This window comes from Onychomys torridus, chromosome 3, assembly GCF_903995425.1.
Source record: "Onychomys torridus chromosome 3, mOncTor1.1, whole genome shotgun sequence".
NCBI lineage: Eukaryota > Metazoa > Chordata > Mammalia > Rodentia > Cricetidae > Onychomys > Onychomys torridus.
The window spans coordinates 70,378,928-70,397,030 of NC_050445.1; the positions used below are offsets into that span (position 1 = coordinate 70,378,928).

The window sequence follows — 18,103 nt, forward strand, 5'->3', positions numbered from 1 at the left end:
TACATGTATATATATAACTTTAATTTTTCCAGAATTTTATTTTCACAATTTTGATCCTTCAGAATTTTAGACTTTAGGGATTTTGATTGTCCTGTATTTTAATTTTGGTGTTATAGCATCAAAGATTGGCCTTTGGGATTGTTGCCCAAGCCCGTAATTGTGATCTGGCAGATAACTGCTCAGCACACAGCAGATTCTTATTTGTTTTTATTTTTTGAGGCAGGGTCTTGTTATGTAGCCTAGACTGACCTGGACCTCCTGTTCCTCTGGCCTTTCAAGGATTACAGGCGAGAGCCTCAAAAAAAAAAAAAAATGTTGAATGTAGCTGAATGTAAGTGGATGAAGTTATTTGTAGGACTGACAAAACTTTTAATAGAATTAGGTGCCAGATTATGTAGTATTGCTGTTGTTAAGGGAAAGTCGTGGGTAAATAGCTAATTTGTAAAACACATAGTGATTGGCAGGTCGGGATACATACAATTCATAAGTGTTCTCAGCGCTGGAGATCCCTCGTGGTTGTTATCCCATCCCTGTTCTAAACTGTTGCGTGGTCACTGGAACCCGCGTCCAGATTCTAGGCGTTGCGAGGCTGTGTTGCCTTTCCTCAGAGTCTCTGCATACTGACACTTTCAGAGCTCTCTTGAATCTAGGTATTACAGTGTCGGGACAATCCCGTGTAGCTGGGTTTTCAGTGTTTATAAAGGACTCCAAACGTAGAGCCAGGGTACTTGTGCGGCCTGTCTCCTTCCATCCAGCTCTCAAAGGCCCAAGACTCCAAAGAGGCCTGGGGTGCGGAGCTCTGGCCGGTGGCAGCAACCGTGTTTAGTCAGCACCTCCACTGGACCAGTCAGAGAAACAGCTGGCACCTTTCTACCTGTTTATGTACTCTAGGACCTCTAACTCTGTATGTAACACAGAATAAAACAAGCATACACCATGCCAGCGCTCCCCGAACTGTAAAGTGTTCAAATCCGAATCCTGGAGTGGTCAAAGCAGGCCACTTTTGGAAGACGACAAATTCGAGGTGTCTTCGGAACCGTGCTTTGGGCACGTGCACCGAGCCGCCGCTCACTGCCGGGGGGCGGGCGGGGACTCGGGTGGCTGCGGAGACCCGCGCGGGGCGGAGGAGAATCCGCACCCCTGCCAAAAAAGCTCCGCAGCCGGGGCGGCGCCTCTGCCCGTGGGATTGGCTGCCTGGGCCGTGACGCGGTCTGGGCGGGCCCGACCGGTTTGCGACAGTGGCCGCGGGTCCGGGATCGGGCAGCCCAGGGGACTGGCCGCGCGGTGCGGGGCTCCGGCGGGCGTCTGGGGAGCCGCGGCCCGGGACACCGAGGTCTGGCCCGCGGGCTGGCTGGCGGGCGGGCGCGGCCGGGGCTGCGGGGAGCTCGGGGGACGGGACGCGGGGACGGGACGCGGAGCGGGCGGATGCCGAGCTCTCGGCCGAGGAGCCGGGGAGGTGTGCGGGGGCGCTCGCCCCGCAACTTCACTCCCGCCGCCCGCCGCGCGGGGGACGCGGCCGGGAAAACTTTGTCCCCGCCCAGCCGAGCCGGGATTGGGGGCGGCGGGAGCGGGCGGGGGCGGCCGGCGGGGCGACGGCCAAGCGCCGTTTGTTTCTTTTCACTTCCTGCGGCAGCCGCTGGCGATGAGGACGGCGGGGCGGAGGCGGAGCGGCCGCGGCCCCCGCGAGTGACAGTCGCCCCGTCGGGATTTCCCGTCCCTCCCCCAGGCCCCGGCCATGCGTGCGCCGTGAGGGGCGGGCGTCCCGGCTTGGCGAGCTGATGCGGACTCGCTGTTGAGCGGCCAGGGTCGAGAGAAGCAGCCCCAAAATGGAGGATTTTACCGCCCGGACCTACGGGACCAGCGGCCAGGACAACAGACCTCTGTTCGGGGAGACGTCTGCCAAGGTGAGTGCGGGAGTGGGCCCCGGCCGTCCCGCCGTCCCGCCGTCCCCTGCCACGGGCCTGGAGTGGACGTGGAAGTGGAGAGAGCGAGCGGTCCTGCAATCCCGCCTCCCTCTCGGGATGTGTGCGCTGCACTCGTCTGTCTCCAAGAGCAGGGTGGAGTGGTGGAGAAAAGTTCAGAAAGTTCTGGGCAGTTTGTGGGAAGCCCTTCACGAGAGTGCGGAAACCCCACTGTGGAGGGAGATTGCTGGGAAGGTTGCACAACCGCACTCTGGAGCTGCCGAGGGCTGCTTCTGATAATTGTGTACCTAGAGTCCTCAAGGGGTCTGTGGCGAGGCTGTGAAGCAGTTATGTGAGGGTGGACGTTGGCCACTATTCCAGGAGGTGATCAGAGGGTCCCAGCGCTCAAATAAGCAAAGGCTCAAATGAGCAAAGGCTCAAATAAGAAGTCCTTGAAAAGAGTGTAACACTTCTCAAGAAGCTTGATTAGGCAATGCTCCCGGCTAACAACTGAAGAGAACCTTTCTCTGTACTCAGCATTAACTTTCTGAGAGGTCTGGGCAATATTAACTTGCTGTTTTTTCCTTCATGGAAATGGCATTGGTGACCATCGACCCCCGATGGAGATAGAGGGCTGTCAGCACTTAGTGCACTTAGTGCAGAGCTTGGATTTCTTACTTTTGGGAAGGAGCCTGTGGGGCACATAGGGAACTTCTCCACCTGGCCTTCAGGGGCCTGATTTTGGATGCTGCTAGTACGCCTAAATTCCGCATAGACTTTGCTTTATCTTGGAGTGTTTTAATAAAACATTTTAAGCTTGATGTCTAGATTCTTGTGGCTTTACCTAATCTCAGCTCACTGTGCTCATGAACTCTAGGTTAGTAATGTCCCTATCAGTGCAGACATTACTAAGCATGCGTTATTAATAGGGTCCTGGATACCGAAGGAAAGCGGTCAGGAATAGAAGATCTGTATATAGATATATAGAGATCTAGGTGGATGTGTCCTGTGTCACAGCACAGGGGAAATGTGTTTTGGGTACAAAGAGAAACTGGTTGCATTCATAGAGAAAATTCAACCAACTGTCCCCAAATCATTATCTCAGCATATCTTGTTGAGCACTGACTGGGAGTCTGAGCGGTTGGGACCACTTTGAACTCCACAGACCCTGTAATGCAGCCGTACTGAAGTTCCTGCCGGACTTGTGGATTCGTGCAGACACACGGAAGCTGGGGCAATTCACTGTGTCAGTTTCAGCCCTTGGGAGGCTGGGGTGGAAGGAACACTTGGTCTCAGCTGTTCAAGGTACACAGTGCAACACTGACCCCAACACAAAATCAGAAGCTTAAAAAGCAAAACAGCTCAACCTCCTAACAACTGTGTAGACATTGAGAAATAATTGATGTTATTGACCAGCCCACTAGCCTAATGCTTGAAAGTTTCCTGCCATCCCTCATCCATTTGCAACCCATCCAATGACATCAGTATCCAAATATATCTCTGTTCATGGCATACCTGAGTCCAAGTATACAATGAGTAGAATGCCCTGCAGTACTTAGGCAGCTGTAGAACATTATAGCTTCGGGGACTCAGGAAAAAGTTAAGAATACTATGTAATTACAACTCTTACAAACGCATCCCTCAGCCTGCCCTGTGAGGTGGACAGGACCATTGCATATAAATTCCATGGAATGGAGAAAGGTAAGAAATCCATGGTTTGGCGTGAGGCAAAATGTGTTTCCAATCAATTGAGATGCCTGACCTGAAGGTGAGACATCTGTCTTTGTTTACAGTAGAGACTTGATTTGAAGGCTGGAGGGGGCAAGGAACCAGAATGCAACCCCAATAATGATGGATACATTGCAGTACGCCATTCCTTTGGATAGTAGGAACTGCTGGCACTGGAGGAGTCTTGGGATTAAAGAAATCTCACTCTCTCCCTTATATGTGGGTGTCTGGCTTACTCCCTTGCAGAGGCCAGGAAACTAGACACAGTAGCCACTTAAGTGGAAACTTGGTAATAGTGAACTGCTGTTTACCAGAAAAAAGTCTAGAGAGGAGAAAGCCCACTTTCTCATGACCAGTTCTCAGAGCTTTTAGTGATCCTATTTCAACAACTGACAGTGTGGGGGTGTGCAGTTGTAGGTGTGATCCCTAATTTTTAAGGTAAAGAGGACTGAAGCCCAGACAGGAGAATCTGGAGAGCTTGTGTTTCCTCAGTGCTAGGCAACAGGCTGGGCGCCCAGCTTTCCCTTCTTTGACCGTCAGGGTCCTTTCTAAGATGGAGGCTTTATTTCTAGTGTACACCAAGGAAGTGAGTGTCATGGCGTTACTTGGGCAGTGACACGTTACTTCCCTTTTGTGAGCTGAACTGTGAGGTGAACAGTAACTTAACCTAGCGGGGGCCTGTGTGGAGTACTCTTGGCACACTGTAGTCAGCCACATACTTGTAGCCATTTCCCAGGAGGTTGGGGTGAAGTGGTTGCCTCAGGTCCGATGGCGAGTTTGCACTCAGTCGCTGGAATCTACTGTAGAAGAAGAAATATAACCGGGTGGGCCCTGAGCAGCACCCGAGTGTGCAGTCCCGGAGGGCCGCCGGCCTTCTGTACTGAATGCTCACAGTGATTTTAAGGACTGGGATTACAAGTTTACTCAGTCTTCAGTGTGATAGTTAGGAAAAACTTCATAGATGGAGCAATTAAATCTTCTTGTTACATTCGAGGGATGCTGACAGAGGGAATGGTGGCCATCTTTTATAAGAAACTACACCTCATTGATGCTTGTGGAAATGTTATCAATCCTGGTCAGGATGTCAGAATGTTATTTTCATGGTTTTAAACCATTTCTTCGCAGCAAGGAGACAGGAAGATTGCTGTGAGTCTGAGGCCAGCTAGGCTATGTAGTTCCAGGCCTATCTGAGGTATAGTGTGAGACCACATTTCAAACAAAACTAAAACCCAAAAACATTAAGTTCTGTTCCATAGTACATTTCTGTCAGATGAAAACCAAGTATGGCAGAGAGCAAAATAATATCTGATGTTTCTATGCCCATGTTATAGTTTTTGTACTTGAAAGAGCACGGCCCATATGTGGATCACAAGAGCAAGGAATATATGCTTGCCTAGCAGGCACAAGGCACCAGGTTTAATTCCCTACCCCACCCCACCCCAAACCCTGCCCACCCACCCACCCAACTAACCAAAACACCCAGAAAAGACTTAAGCTCAGTGGTAGAGAACTTGCCTAACAAATACACGGTCCTGTTTGTTTGATCCCCAGCAACACACACACACACACACACACACACACACACACACACACACACTCTCTCTCTCTCTCTCTCTCTCTCCCTCTCTCTCTCTCTCTCTCTCTCTCCCCCTCCCTCTCCCTCTCTCTCTCTCTCTCCCCAAAGAAATATTATTTGGGCCTTACATGTAATTTAGAATTTCTTTGTAGACCTACCAAAATATTTAAGCCCATAAATCCATTGTATCTGTTATATAACCAATGTAAATTAAGATTTTAAAATGTTTTTGTACTAAGTCTTTGATATCCGGTGTATGTTTTATGCTTGGGGTCCGTTTCGGTTCAGATTGGCCACATTTCAGGTACACACCACACACCGCCAATCCAGTCATTTGGACAGCATGTTCCAAAGCTAGAGGACTATGGTTATGGGTTTGCAGCCCAGTTTATGAATGCCTTCCTTTGCTGTGGGGTTCCGAAGCTGGACGTGCTGACTTTTTCTCTGATGCTAGTTGATGATGGTGGAGTACTTCTGCTTTGGTAGTGTGGCCTCTTAGCCCCTACAGTACAACCTAGTTCTGCCTCTATTGTGGGAGCATTCCAAGACATGGCTCTGTAGAATGCTTTGTGGTGGACCTAGGACTCTTTTCTTCTCCCATCTTCTTCCCTGCTGTGTGAACTAAAACCTACAGATAGTCCCTCTGCTGTCCTTGGTTTTAGTAAAACACCTGCCTCACCAGGCAGTGGTGGCGTACGCCTTTAATCCCAGCACTTGGGAGGCAGAGGCAGGCGGATCTCTGAGTTGGAGGCCAGCCTGGTCTACAGAGTAAGTTGCAGGACAGCCAGAGCTATTACACAGAGGAACCCTGTCTTGAAAAACCAAAAAGAAAAAAGAAAAAGACTTGTCTCTACAGCAAATTGTTGTCTGGGGTTGAGGGTCATCATTTCTTGACATTGTGGTTGGTTGCTAGGTATCCAAAATCAGTTTCAGCTGTGGAGGCTGAGTGAACCCGGGTGGGAAGAGGACAGTGATTCTTTCGGTGGGAGAGAGCAAAGCATTTCCCCACAGCTAATGCGGATGGGCGAAGGACAGATGCTTCACCTGGTGGAATATAACACAAGATGGTTTCCAGATGAACGTGTTCCAGTGATGATAACGGAGAACAAAGCATGTAGTTTATCTTCCTGTTGGAAACTGAGGGTGAGGAGTTGCTGCAGTGGACTCTAGCAAGGGGAAAGGAAGCCCCCCTGTAGAGGTTAGTGGGCTCTGAGGCTTAGATACTTGGTTCTAAGAGCAAAATCCTCTTCCCACATCCCCCAGTAAACAAGTAGCAAAACCAAGACTTTTTTCATTACTTGTAGTCCTAACTGTTTGACCTGGGAGCATCCAAATGTAAGATGAGAATGCTGTTTATGCGATTTCAGCCCCTTTAAAAACATTTCCTTCTGATTAAGGTCATCACTGCCTCTCTCGCTCAGGGTCCCACAAGGCTTCCCTCCAAGGAATCTTGTAAGCGTCTAGTTTCTCATCCTTCTGTGACGCTGTGAGCACAGCGCTCTCTCCCTCGAAGGAGAGCGGCTTGCCAAGGGACTGCAAACAGTTGTCTTTTCTCATCCAGCCCGCCAAATCACTTTCAGTTCCTTGTACCAAAGTTGCAATTCTGGACAAATGGATGCAGTTGACTTTTCCCTTTCTTCTCTGTATGTTCCTTCCTCCTGTCTCAAGATCAGTACACTTGGGGTCTCTGGGGATGGGCCTCCGCCAGGCATCAGATCTTTGGAAAGCTCAGCAGAAGACATCCAGAGAGGGTTGGGGAGCACTGGTTGTACCTTGCTCTGTGCCAGCTCCATCCAAGGTCACATTTCTCCTCTGATCTTTGGAGCTGCCTCCTTTTTCTCCCTCTTCTGGGGATTGAACTCAGGATGTCAGGCTTGAGAGGCAAGTGCTGTTTTTGGCGTTGCATCTAACTGCCTCTCAATTTTTGTGAACTTACTGTGGTGCTGACTCTGCCCCCAAACATGAATCCTGTTCAGTCTGTCTTATTTTCTGCTTTGGAAGCTTACAGCCCTGCTTCCGTCCTTGTCTCTCTCCAACAAACCTGGCTGTTCAGAGGGGCACCCTGGCACTGGTCTGTGTACTGTGAGGAACTTGGGTAGATGTGGTTTCTTCTAGAGTATGGTCCCTAAGTGAAGGGGCTATTGACTCATCCTATGCATGGATTTTAAGTTTATTAAGTTTTAAGTGATGCAAGGGACTAGCATCACCCCAAAATAACCTATAGTCTTGGGAGGTTCTAAAACAACAAAACACAAAGGCTCTGTTCAGAAACTTGGATTCACTGGCTGCCCAAACAGGAAGTGGTGTTTTAAACTCTCGGGCAATTCAGTTACTGTTTCTCTTCCTGTTGAGGTATATATAGCAGAGGCCAGTAGTAAATGGGTGAATAATACAGTGTTGTGTAAGAAAGAAACCAAGTCTGGCCTCCTAGAGGCTTTAATGATTTACTATCCTCTGGGAAGACTGGACTTTTGCTCAGGTGTGGTAATTGCTTGCTTCTCATGAACTGAATAATTACTTTTCTTATGGTCAGATGCAGGTCATGCATAGATATGGTAACAATATTTTCTGAGCTCAGATATTTGATAAACTTGAGTGTCCTTATGGGAAGTGAAATGAATTTAAAGTTACTGGCTGCTTTAAAAATTGGGGCTAAGCCTGGAGGAGTCAGTTCAGCTCCAACTAAGCTCTGAGGGGTCTAATCAATAATTAAAGACTTTGCAATGGACATGGCCACCTGAATAGGCCACCATTTACCACTGAATGACAGCTATTCTGTTGTGAGGACCTTTATGTCCTAATCTGTATAGTAACCTAACAAGTTGTACACAATTGGAAGACTACATCTTAAATGCTAAGTGATGTATCCAAGCCTACTGGTTGGTACGTGGCTGAAGAGAAGGTCTGTAAGTCAGTGTTTATGCAGTCTTCCATTCGGAAGCTTGGGTGCACATCATCAGTGTGCTTCTGTAGGTACCAACTCTAGCTGTTTTTCTCCCCTTAAACATGAAGACTGTGTTTGTGCTCTATTTTTACTTTGATTTCCATAAATGGTACTTCAATGAACATAATCTATTTCAGGTATCTGTGAGGAGAATCTGGTAGGATGAATGTACAAAAATATTTATAACCTGAAGATGCTTCAAAATGTGACTATGAGGAAATAAGAGGACATTAACAAATGTCTGTGAATGAACTTTTTCTTGATCAAAACGATGAGGGAATTTTGTATTCATATTCATACACAGCAGTGCAAAATGTGTAAAGCTATCAGTGTGGATGTATTTTTATTTTTTATTTTATTCTTTTGAGACAGGATCTATATAGCCTTGGTTGTGGTTGAACTATGTAGCCTAGGCTGGCCTCGAACTCATAGAAATTATGCTACTTCTGCCTCCTGAGTGCTGGGACTAAAGGCGTGCGCCGCCTGCATTCTTGAAACCTCTTGCCATACATCTACCCTGCTTATGGTTCTGTTCAGAGTTCATGGTTTCTTTGGGAAGTCTCAGGAAGGTTATACCAATGGGCAGAGTTCACTATTCTCTAGAGTTAGCCAGTGAGGCAAGAAGTCTCATTTTCCACTCATGTGGATGCCATTTGCCCCTCTGGTTGCCTCTGGCGACCATATAAAGGGAAGATCCAATTTAGGCAGGGCCATATGACTCAGAAGAAACACGAACAGGGCATGAGGTTTCTTACAACAGAAACCTTCCCACATTTCATATCTTCTTAGAGATTTCTTCCCCCCTAGGGCTATCTTACCCAGCCATTTCCAGAGCTTCAATGACATGAAGTTTTCCTTTGCGACTGGAAGAAAAACAAGTAATTTCTGAAAGTCCATCTCTAACTTGTAGCCTTAAAATTATTAAGTTTGGGAAATGTGAAAGGATGTGGCTCAGGCCTGGCTACCTCACTCTAGGTAAACAGTGGGAAGCTCTGCTAGTGGGCTTTGCATGCTCACACATTGCTTTGCTTCCTTACTAGAAAGTGTACCCAGTATTCAGAGATTGATGAAAGTGTGGTCTAGGCAGCTAAGCATGGATAGCTGTCAGAATGTTCCCTTTCATAGCTGGGGTTCTCAAAGATGTCAGGTCAGACTTCTGAGTCTTGGCCTAGAAGCACGAGTAGTATTGTAACTGGGCATGGTGATAGCAGATCTCAAGAGGAGTCCAGTGCAAACCAGTGAAGTTTACAACTACATCCCAGGAAATGTGCTAGGTCATGTCTTTTCTCAAATCCTAAGTGCTGAAGGGAAGATAGAATGTTCTTTTTCTTCTCTTACCATTGCTTATTAGGCTCTACCTGGTCTTTCTGTTCTTAGTACACTCCTGGAACAAAATGCCACGTGGTGTGTAATTTGCCAAGGACGGAATTTATTTCTCACTGTTCTAAGAAGTTGGGAAGTCCAAGACAAAGGCGGCAGCAATATTGGTGTCAGGCAGGGCCTGCTTTCAAGGTGGTGACTTGTTGCTGCCCACTAGAGGGGAGTAGTGCTGTTCTCTACATAGGGGAAAGACCGGGCCTGCAAGAGGCTTTGAGGGGTGCTAATCCCATGCAGGAGGGCACTCACACCTTCCCAAAGATGATAGCTCCCCTCTCTTCCTCCTGTTCCTCCTCCACCCCCCGAGACTGGGGGAATGGGCACTCCTTTTTCTCCTAGCATTGTTTTGTCAGGATGACTGATATAATGGGTTCAAGGACAGGACTGAGAACCTGGGGTGGGAGAGAGCTTCCAGCCTCTTTCTGAAGAGGTCAGAAGCAGGCAACTCAGAAGACCAGTGGAGCACAGTGAAGGACTAGCTGAGGACAGACAACACGTATCTGTAGTAAACCCAGTTTCTGCCTTTACCATGTAATCATCTTGATACATTCTGGGTATTGTGGTTGGCAGAGGAATATGATGAGGTACATCATTGAAGTCACTCTGAGCATTGGCAGCCCCCATAGGCACACGGCTTGGTTTTGCCTTGATTTAGAAAAAGGTGCTCTTCCGGGAAGGTGAGGGCATGTGTGCCCTGGTACAAGCTTAGAAAGCGTACCATTGGGCTGGGCTTCCATTATAGGAGCTGGCTCAATGATAGTAAAGCAGCTTTGGCCTTACCGTCCCCAACTTTGACATGTGGAAGAAGAGATGAATCAAGTTCGAAGGTATTTTAGACATGTCCAGTGCCCAGTAGTTGTTGGGGGTTTGGATCACATGGCCTAGGCTTCCCAAAGATTTATCCTCCAGGGAGTGTTCTGTGCATTTTTGAAATTGCTAAGCCCAGTTAGTCTGCAAGAGAGGTCCTCAAGTCACAGCTTTGGCTAGTGAATGTGCTTCAGATTTGGGGGCAGTCTTTCCGACTGGTGGAAGGATTTGGCATAGCCAGTAGTTAAAATGAAGGGAAGGTGCTGTATGCTGGCCCAGAAAACAAACTGTCCAGTCTGGCTTGGCTTACGGAGTCTAGGATTAGTACCCAGAGGCGTGAGCTGTTCTGCCAAGGTTTGGAGATTAGCAGCATCACTGGAGAGCTTTAAGCAGTTGACAATGACGTTTGTTCATGGCATGGTTTTGGGGTGGAAAAACAAACATTCGAGTGTGCAGTGTGGAGACACACCTGGGGAGCGATGTAATTCTACAGGCAACCTCCAGCCCTGCCCCCACCTCCTCCAAGAGTATGGAGGACAATGTGCGGCATTCTTGCGTTTTCCTTTTCTCCTTTCCTGTTGTTTCCTCCCTGGGAGTGCTGAGACACATTGTTTAAGGATAAAGCCTTGGAAGTCACTGCCTTTTCCTGCTCTAGCAGAAACTGACCTTGTAATAAAGCTAGGAAGACATGGACCCTGGTAATTCCCAAAGTTTATTATTGATGTTTCCTTGAAATCAACAATCCCAGGAAGCACTTGAGAGGATATTGAGCCTGAGATACAAGACCAAGCCACATCTTCTGCTGTTCTGCTTCATGTCCATCCCACAAGGCTACATTAGGTTCTGACGGGTCAGGCCCCAGGAGAGAGAGGAGTACCCTCTACTTGTGCGAGGCATTAAGGAAAATGCTGAAGGAGAGGCCACCTTTCCCACTACCATTGCACTTAAAGTTCATACTCTGACTTTTCTTTGGCATATCTAAATTGCCAGCCTCACCATATTAAAAGCATTATTGAACACAAATGAAGGTGAAGTCTGACAGCTTGAGTTGGCTATGCGAGACAGACAGCATGGTTATTACGTAGTCTCAGTACTGTGCAGAGGATGATGATGATGTGTGTGTGTATAGTGTAGGATGGGATTACACAACATTTTATTCTGAGCATGATATACAGTTTAAAACATAAATTGTTAATCTTTGCAATTTCTCTCTTGGTAGTTTTGGATTGTTAATCACAGGTAACTGAAGCCATGGAAAGCAAAGTCCCATTGAGTTAGATTATTGTACTAGACTTATAATTTAAATCAAAAACCATTTCATAGGCAATTTCCCCCTAAATTCTCATGCCTCTTCCCACTCTTAATGTTCTTTAAGCCCCTTTAGAATTCATGCCTTCATCTTTTTATTGTTACTTGGGTTTTGTTTAGCACAAAGCCTGCTTTAGGAGGAGGTAAAAGGTAATTTACCATGGAAATGGAAGACCGAACACAATGCTTGTTAGCATTCTAAACTCTATAGCAACAGGGTATTTCCCAAGAGTAGATAGTAGCTGCTGGCCATTGGTTACTTGGGATGTTACTACCAATATCCTACAAAAGCCATCACTACCTGAGTTTCAGTCTGAGGGCCTGTACCTTTTTCATCAGTGCACTGGATGATGACTGACCAGGTAAGATTGGGGACTCTTTGGTTACGTGACTAGGTATACTTTGACCCAAGTGTAGTATGAAGTGGATTCAGTGCTGTAAATTACTGAAACTATCACTTCGCTCATTTTGGTCTATCAAACAAAACAGGGTTTAAGGGATCTCCATTTGGGGTTATATAGCTAGACAGTGGCAGAGTAAGTTAAAAACTAGGATAAAAATAAAATGGGGGGGTATGGAGAATGGTAGTTTCTGGGAAAAATAAACACCAGCTGTAGACACAGAAAAACCCGAGTTCCACTTCTTTTATGCAACATCATCTCCATATACAATTTAGCTCAGTTGTGGAGCCCTTTGATGCCTTAACTAGTGATTGAATCATTCTGTTCTTTGGAGATTGGACCTAGAAGAACCCGCCAAACCCTGAAATACAATCTTTTGTCCCAAAGGATTTCTGTCCTAAGCTTTGAACTCTCAAAATGGCTTGCTCAAGGCTCATACCAGATTTTGTTAAAAATATTTTTTGACTCAGCATATCTGAAGCAAGATTTGATCTTGCATTTAGACGGGTCTCTTAGGTGAGGCTAAGGCAATTGGAGTAGCTAGGCTTTGGTTACAGCATTTTAAGTGAAGTTACAAATTAACTCGGTGGTTCTTCTCACCAGGATTTATGGTTGTCTATAGCAGGAGACTTGAAGGCAAGGCACTGGCCGGGAGAAAGAAAACACTGTTAGGCATTTCTGCCACATCCCGAATAGTTCATCTCATCTTAGGAACAACTGAGAGAACTCCTGTTAATTCAGGAAGATACCTGAAATTGAGTGACTATCTAGAAGCTAGGCAGGGAAAATTTATTTAGGTATATTTTCATTATAATGATCAAAGCAGTTACGCTATTCTTAATAGGCTAATGGGACATGCTACTAATAGGCTTTGTGAGGTGCCATCTGTTACTTGACAGCTTTGTCTACAGCAGTAGTGGCTCTTAGGATGTGCTATCCAGCATGGAATGTTAAGTTCAATAGGGACATTTTCTGGGAGGAAAATAGGCCTGATAATCTTGTCTCTTTACTGTAGAATTATAGGACAACTTGGATATGTTGATTTTCTTGAGCCTTTTTCCCCCATGTGCAAATCATACTGCAATTTCATCCTTAGGTGTATATATGTGTGGTATACATAGGTATGCACACACTGGAGGCCAGAGGTTGATGTCTGATTTTCCCCTTTATCATTCTATATATTTTTTGAGATAAGGTCTCTCAATTCAGCTACTCTGGCTGGCCATTGAGCTCTACACACCCACTTTGTCTCTATACTCCACCCACTGACTTACAGATGTATGCTGTTGTGTCCAGCTTTCATTCTTTTTTTTTTTTATTTTTAAAGATTTATTTATTATGTATACAGTGTTCTGTTTGCATGTATCACTGCAAGCCAGAAGAGGGCACCACACCAGATCTCATTATAGATGGTTCTGAGCCACCATGTGGTTGCTGGGAATTGAACTCAGGACCTCTGGAAGAGCAGTCAGTGCTCTTAACCTCTGAGCCATCTCTCCAGCCCATTCTTAAAAAAAAAAAAAAAAAAAAAAAAATTGTGTATGCTATGCATGTGGGTGACCAGAAGCCAGAAGAGGGGTCAAGTCCCCTGGAGCTGGAGTTACAGGGCTTGTGCACTCATCTCTCCAGGCTGCATGCCCAGCTTTTTATGTGGATGCTGATGGAGTTTGAGCCAGACGCTGGTCCTTTGGATTGTGCAGCAGGCACTTCACTCAGCCACCTTCCCTGTCCCTCAAACCTAGCTTTAGAAGCTATGTTAAAGTCTGGTCAGTTGCTCTCCATTGCCCCCCCCTCCCCTCCTGATTTTGGCAGACAAGCTGCTGTGACGTTTAGAAACTGACTTACCTTGGTTATTATACACTTCTGTTGTGACAGCTGTTAGGGTATGAAGACCCACAGTGAATGTCTGCAAATCTCTAAGAGCAGATAGACTGCTGAAACTTTCATACTTGTACAGATTTTATCCTTGTGCACTTTGTTAAAACACACATACATTGGCCATATGTGGAAGAAGTTGATTAATGAATTGCTCCCAGGTTTCTTTCCTAAGAAATGGTCTTAATTTCTGGTGGACTCTGGTGCTAAGACCTCACGAGTTGTGGTTTAGTTTAGTTTTCCCTTCTAACCTTGGATCACTGCCTTCAGCTGGAAGAGTTGTGGTTTGTCCTGGCGTAGGTCAGGCACACACCAAACCTGGCCTTTCTACACTCCCGGCTTTGCCTACCACTTTAATTTGTAGTTTCCAAAGCAGAGAATTTGGAAGAGGTTTTAGTTTGTTGCTGTTTCTCCCTTTCTGTTGATACTAAGGGCCAAAGTGGTATGGAGCCTGCCCAGCATCATGTGCAAGGTTCAATCCCAGTAGCACCTGCTCCACAAATGAAATTCATGATTTGGCTTTGGTTTCTCACAAATAAGTTGTTCTCAGTGGCCCTACAGTACTGTTTTAAGCCCAACCTTGTTGTACATAGTTCCTTTTCTCCTGGGATGGGAGTGTTGGGGAGTCAAGCCTGGGCCTGTACATGCCAGGCAAGTGCTGTACTACTGAGTGACGACTCTAACCCTTGTTCTGTAATTCTATAAAGAACTCACCAACCTGATTACTTCATAACATAGTTATACTTGGTTTTGGAGCTAGCTCCAATTTTTGGCAAGTAGTTTAAAACACACTGGGCCCAAGTTTACCTTAACCTGTAAAATCTAGATTCTCTCTCTTTAGATAAGGTTAGGCTGAAAACCACAAGAAAACATAATGGATAGTGCCTTGGCTCTTCAAAGAATTCTTTGCTTAAATTACTCAAGTCTTACTGAGTTGGAGAAAAACAGTCAGACTGGACTAGATAGCCTTTGTTCCCAACGTAACACTCTGGTCCTTTCTAACAGTACCAAGGATTTCCAGGCAGAGAGCACCACCTCCTTTGTCACCCGCAGACATCATGATCAGTCTGGTGCCAAGGCTGGCAACCTGAACACCATCCCCCTCATACCGTGTCCATCAGCACAGGCACGCCCCAGTGGGCCTCATTTTCCAGAACCTTGTTCACATTTTTATTAGCAGCTTTCTTTGGAAGGTGTCAAAGGGCCAGCTCTTGGTCTCTTCAGTCTGTAAGATTCCAGTTTCTGCTCTGGCAGCCCTGAATCCAAGTCATCCATCCGCCTTACAAACTCTTGTCTCTTTCAGGACCGAATCATCAATTTAGTTGTGGGCAGCTTAACCACCTTGTTGATTCTAGTAAGTATCTCTTTTTTTTTTTTTGCATTTATACTCTCGGCCAGTTGAGAACTTTACTATCAATCCTCCTAAAATAAAAGACTTTTAAAGAGGGTGTGAACATATAGATATTCCAATCATGGTCAAGTTCAAAGAGTAAATCAGTCAACTTTTAATGTCTTGCATTTACTCTGGCCAGGTTTTAAAAGATTCAGACAGTATATGGTATATTTTTAAATTCTGTATAGCACATCAGAATATGTGTGATACACATTCTGTATATGCCTTATCAAAATAAAAAGCTGTAGTTTGTAAAGTCTGATAACCAAGACTAAATTTGCTAAGAGAACAAACCTTAGTTTTTCCATAGCTTTTTAATACAAGGTAGAAACAAAAATGGGGATTAGAAACCTATCTTTCAGTATTTTTTTATAGTCTAAGCCAAACCAGCTTTGTGTATATTCACTTTTTTTCTTCTAACTCTGTAATTTAGTTTAATTCCCCATAGCATCTTGGCAATGCTGGCAACAAGGACAAAGACATTAACAGTCTGTGCATTAGTATGCGCCATACCATTGTGGGAGAGCTTTAATAAAAATGCATGTCACCCTTGTGCAGGGACCATTCTAATTTGTGTACTGCTCCAATTTTAGTGTCTGTTCTACCAAGGTGAGCACTACTCACTTTTGGTAGGAATATTTACAATACCAAGTGATAGAGATTACATGTCCACACAGTTGGGCTTTAAAAAGCCGGCGCCATCTTACATGACTCTCTCCTTATCTCCTCACCCACGTGTGTGGGTCACGCAGGCCTGTCACCTCTATCCCCTTTAATAAAACTCTTCCGTGGTCTTGTTGTGTTCGGGATGTCTTCCTAGCGCCTCATAAATACTAACACCAAGATAATCAGGTCTTTTTCTAGTAGGTACTAATCTTGGGAATGGGATTTAAATGATTGCTAACCTTTGTTAATGAAGAGGTTTCTTTTTGAGACAGTTTTGCCTTCTTTTGTACTTTCTGGAAAAGCTAGAAAGTATTAAATAACTCAACGTGATTTTATGATGCAAAACGTTATTACCTGCCCAGCCACGGTCTAACTACACCTTGAATTACTCTTAAGGCCTTCCATGTCTCTCCACACAGGTGACACTCATCAGTGCTTTTGTTTTCCCTCAACTACCTCCCAAACCACTGAATGTATTTTTTGCTGTCTGCATCTCTTTGAGTAGTATTACTGCCTGCGTACTTGTGAGTACTATTCCCCTTTCTCCTCAATTCCAAAGTTCAAAAGCCCAAAGAAAACTACTTCCTTGATGGGTAGACATGCAAGTTAAGAATTGCCACAATACTTCAAATGGTGAAAAATCACACGGTGACCATACACAGGACTCAACAGTCTTCCAGGAGCACCCTGGATTACTTCTTGTAATTGCAAATGGGTCCCCATGGATCTGTGTTGTCTCAAAAGGGTGACAATTAACATCACAATTCCCAGGAAACATGGCTATCAAGTCGTAGTTCTATTTGTCACAAGATAAATACAGACCCCTTTATGTGCTAAAAACACCCACCCACCCCTACAAGATGGCTGGCTCTCTGTTATTTAGAGGTTATCTGTTGGTTTTGCCTTTCAATTCAAACAGTAATACCTTGGGGAGAGGTTGTGGTTCTCTGGGAAAGATTCTCTTACACTTGCTGCAAGGAGCCCTGGGTCTGACCTCCAACACCATTTTTAAAACAGCACTAAGTTTTTTTGTTTTTTGTTTTGTTTTTTTTTTTTAAAGTAAATCCTTAAATTGTTCCAATCCCATATAGGTTTTAAGCCTAACACTTAGGTAGAACTAGTCCTAAGTTGAATCTACTTGAAAGTTTTCTTGTCTCCTATGTTCAGCAGCTCCGAGTGACCAAGGTTGAGATATTATTTACTTATGTAAGTTCTCATATCTGAATCAGTCACATAAATAAATCTAAGTGCTCTCCTTTCTAGTAATTCAAATATACTAAAGATATATTGAGATACATGTTCTTATATAGCTTGATTGGTATACTACTTTGATCACAGAACCAAATATATCACAAAACCAGGAATATATACGATCTTGGACCATGGAAACACATGTAGTACTACTTGAATCATAAAGAATTATGGCTGCATTGGCCTAAGGAATGATGATTAACTGAAGACTATCTTAGAGAACAATAAATACTATGATATCCACATAAAAAGGATTAGTTGTATTTTACATTGTAACAGTTGGCCATTACTTAAATTTTATCTGATTCTTCTTTTAGATCTACTGGTATCGACAAGGAGACTTAGAACCGAAATTTAGAAAGCTAATTTACTATATCTTATTTTCTATCATCATGTTATGTATATGTGCGAACTTGTACTTCCATGATGTGGGAAGGTGAAGCTACCAAGAAGAAACACTTACCAGGACACTGTGTGAATTAACTGCTGGAAAAAAGTATGCTGAAGAATCCTCTACAGAAGTCTGGTACATGATTTTCATGTTAATTGTAACTCTGAATTCCCTCTTGTAAGGGAGCTGTATAATAGGATCTCTGCTTTCCTTTAAGAAGCTGAAACATTCCAGCCTCAAATGGCAAAGTATTTTCACTTTTGAAATTTCGTTTTTTACAATTTAATTGCATGGCTCAAATCTTGCATTTTAAGACAAATACTCTTTTATTTCTGTTAAACTGGATATACAATTATTGTTCCCTAGGCAACCAACTTTTGCTTATTACTACAGTTTCACATTAATAAAACAGATGGTGAAAAGACAACTTTGATTGTGAAGATCTAATTACAATAATAAATAAAATAATTTATACAAGTTTCCTC

General features: G+C 44.8%; 1 protein-coding gene across 2 annotated transcripts; it reads left to right on the plus strand.

Annotated features, from left to right (window-relative positions):
* Positions 1-1,213: 1,213 nt before the first annotated feature.
* Tmem243 (transmembrane protein 243) lies at positions 1,214-18,099 on the plus strand. Of its 2 annotated transcripts, none has more exons than XM_036182028.1 (5): positions 1,214-1,333; positions 1,634-1,904; positions 15,221-15,271; positions 16,396-16,500; positions 17,545-18,099. In XM_036182028.1, the coding sequence occupies exons 2-5, from the start codon at positions 1,827-1,829 to the stop codon at positions 17,665-17,667; spliced, it is 357 nt and encodes a 118-aa protein (XP_036037921.1). In that variant the 5' UTR covers positions 1,214-1,333; positions 1,634-1,826; the 3' UTR covers positions 17,668-18,099. The 2 variants fall into 2 exon arrangements, with proteins under 2 accessions (XP_036037921.1, XP_036037922.1); XM_036182029.1 differs by having other exon boundaries at positions 1,727-1,904.
* The last annotated feature ends 4 nt before the right edge of the window (positions 18,100-18,103 follow it).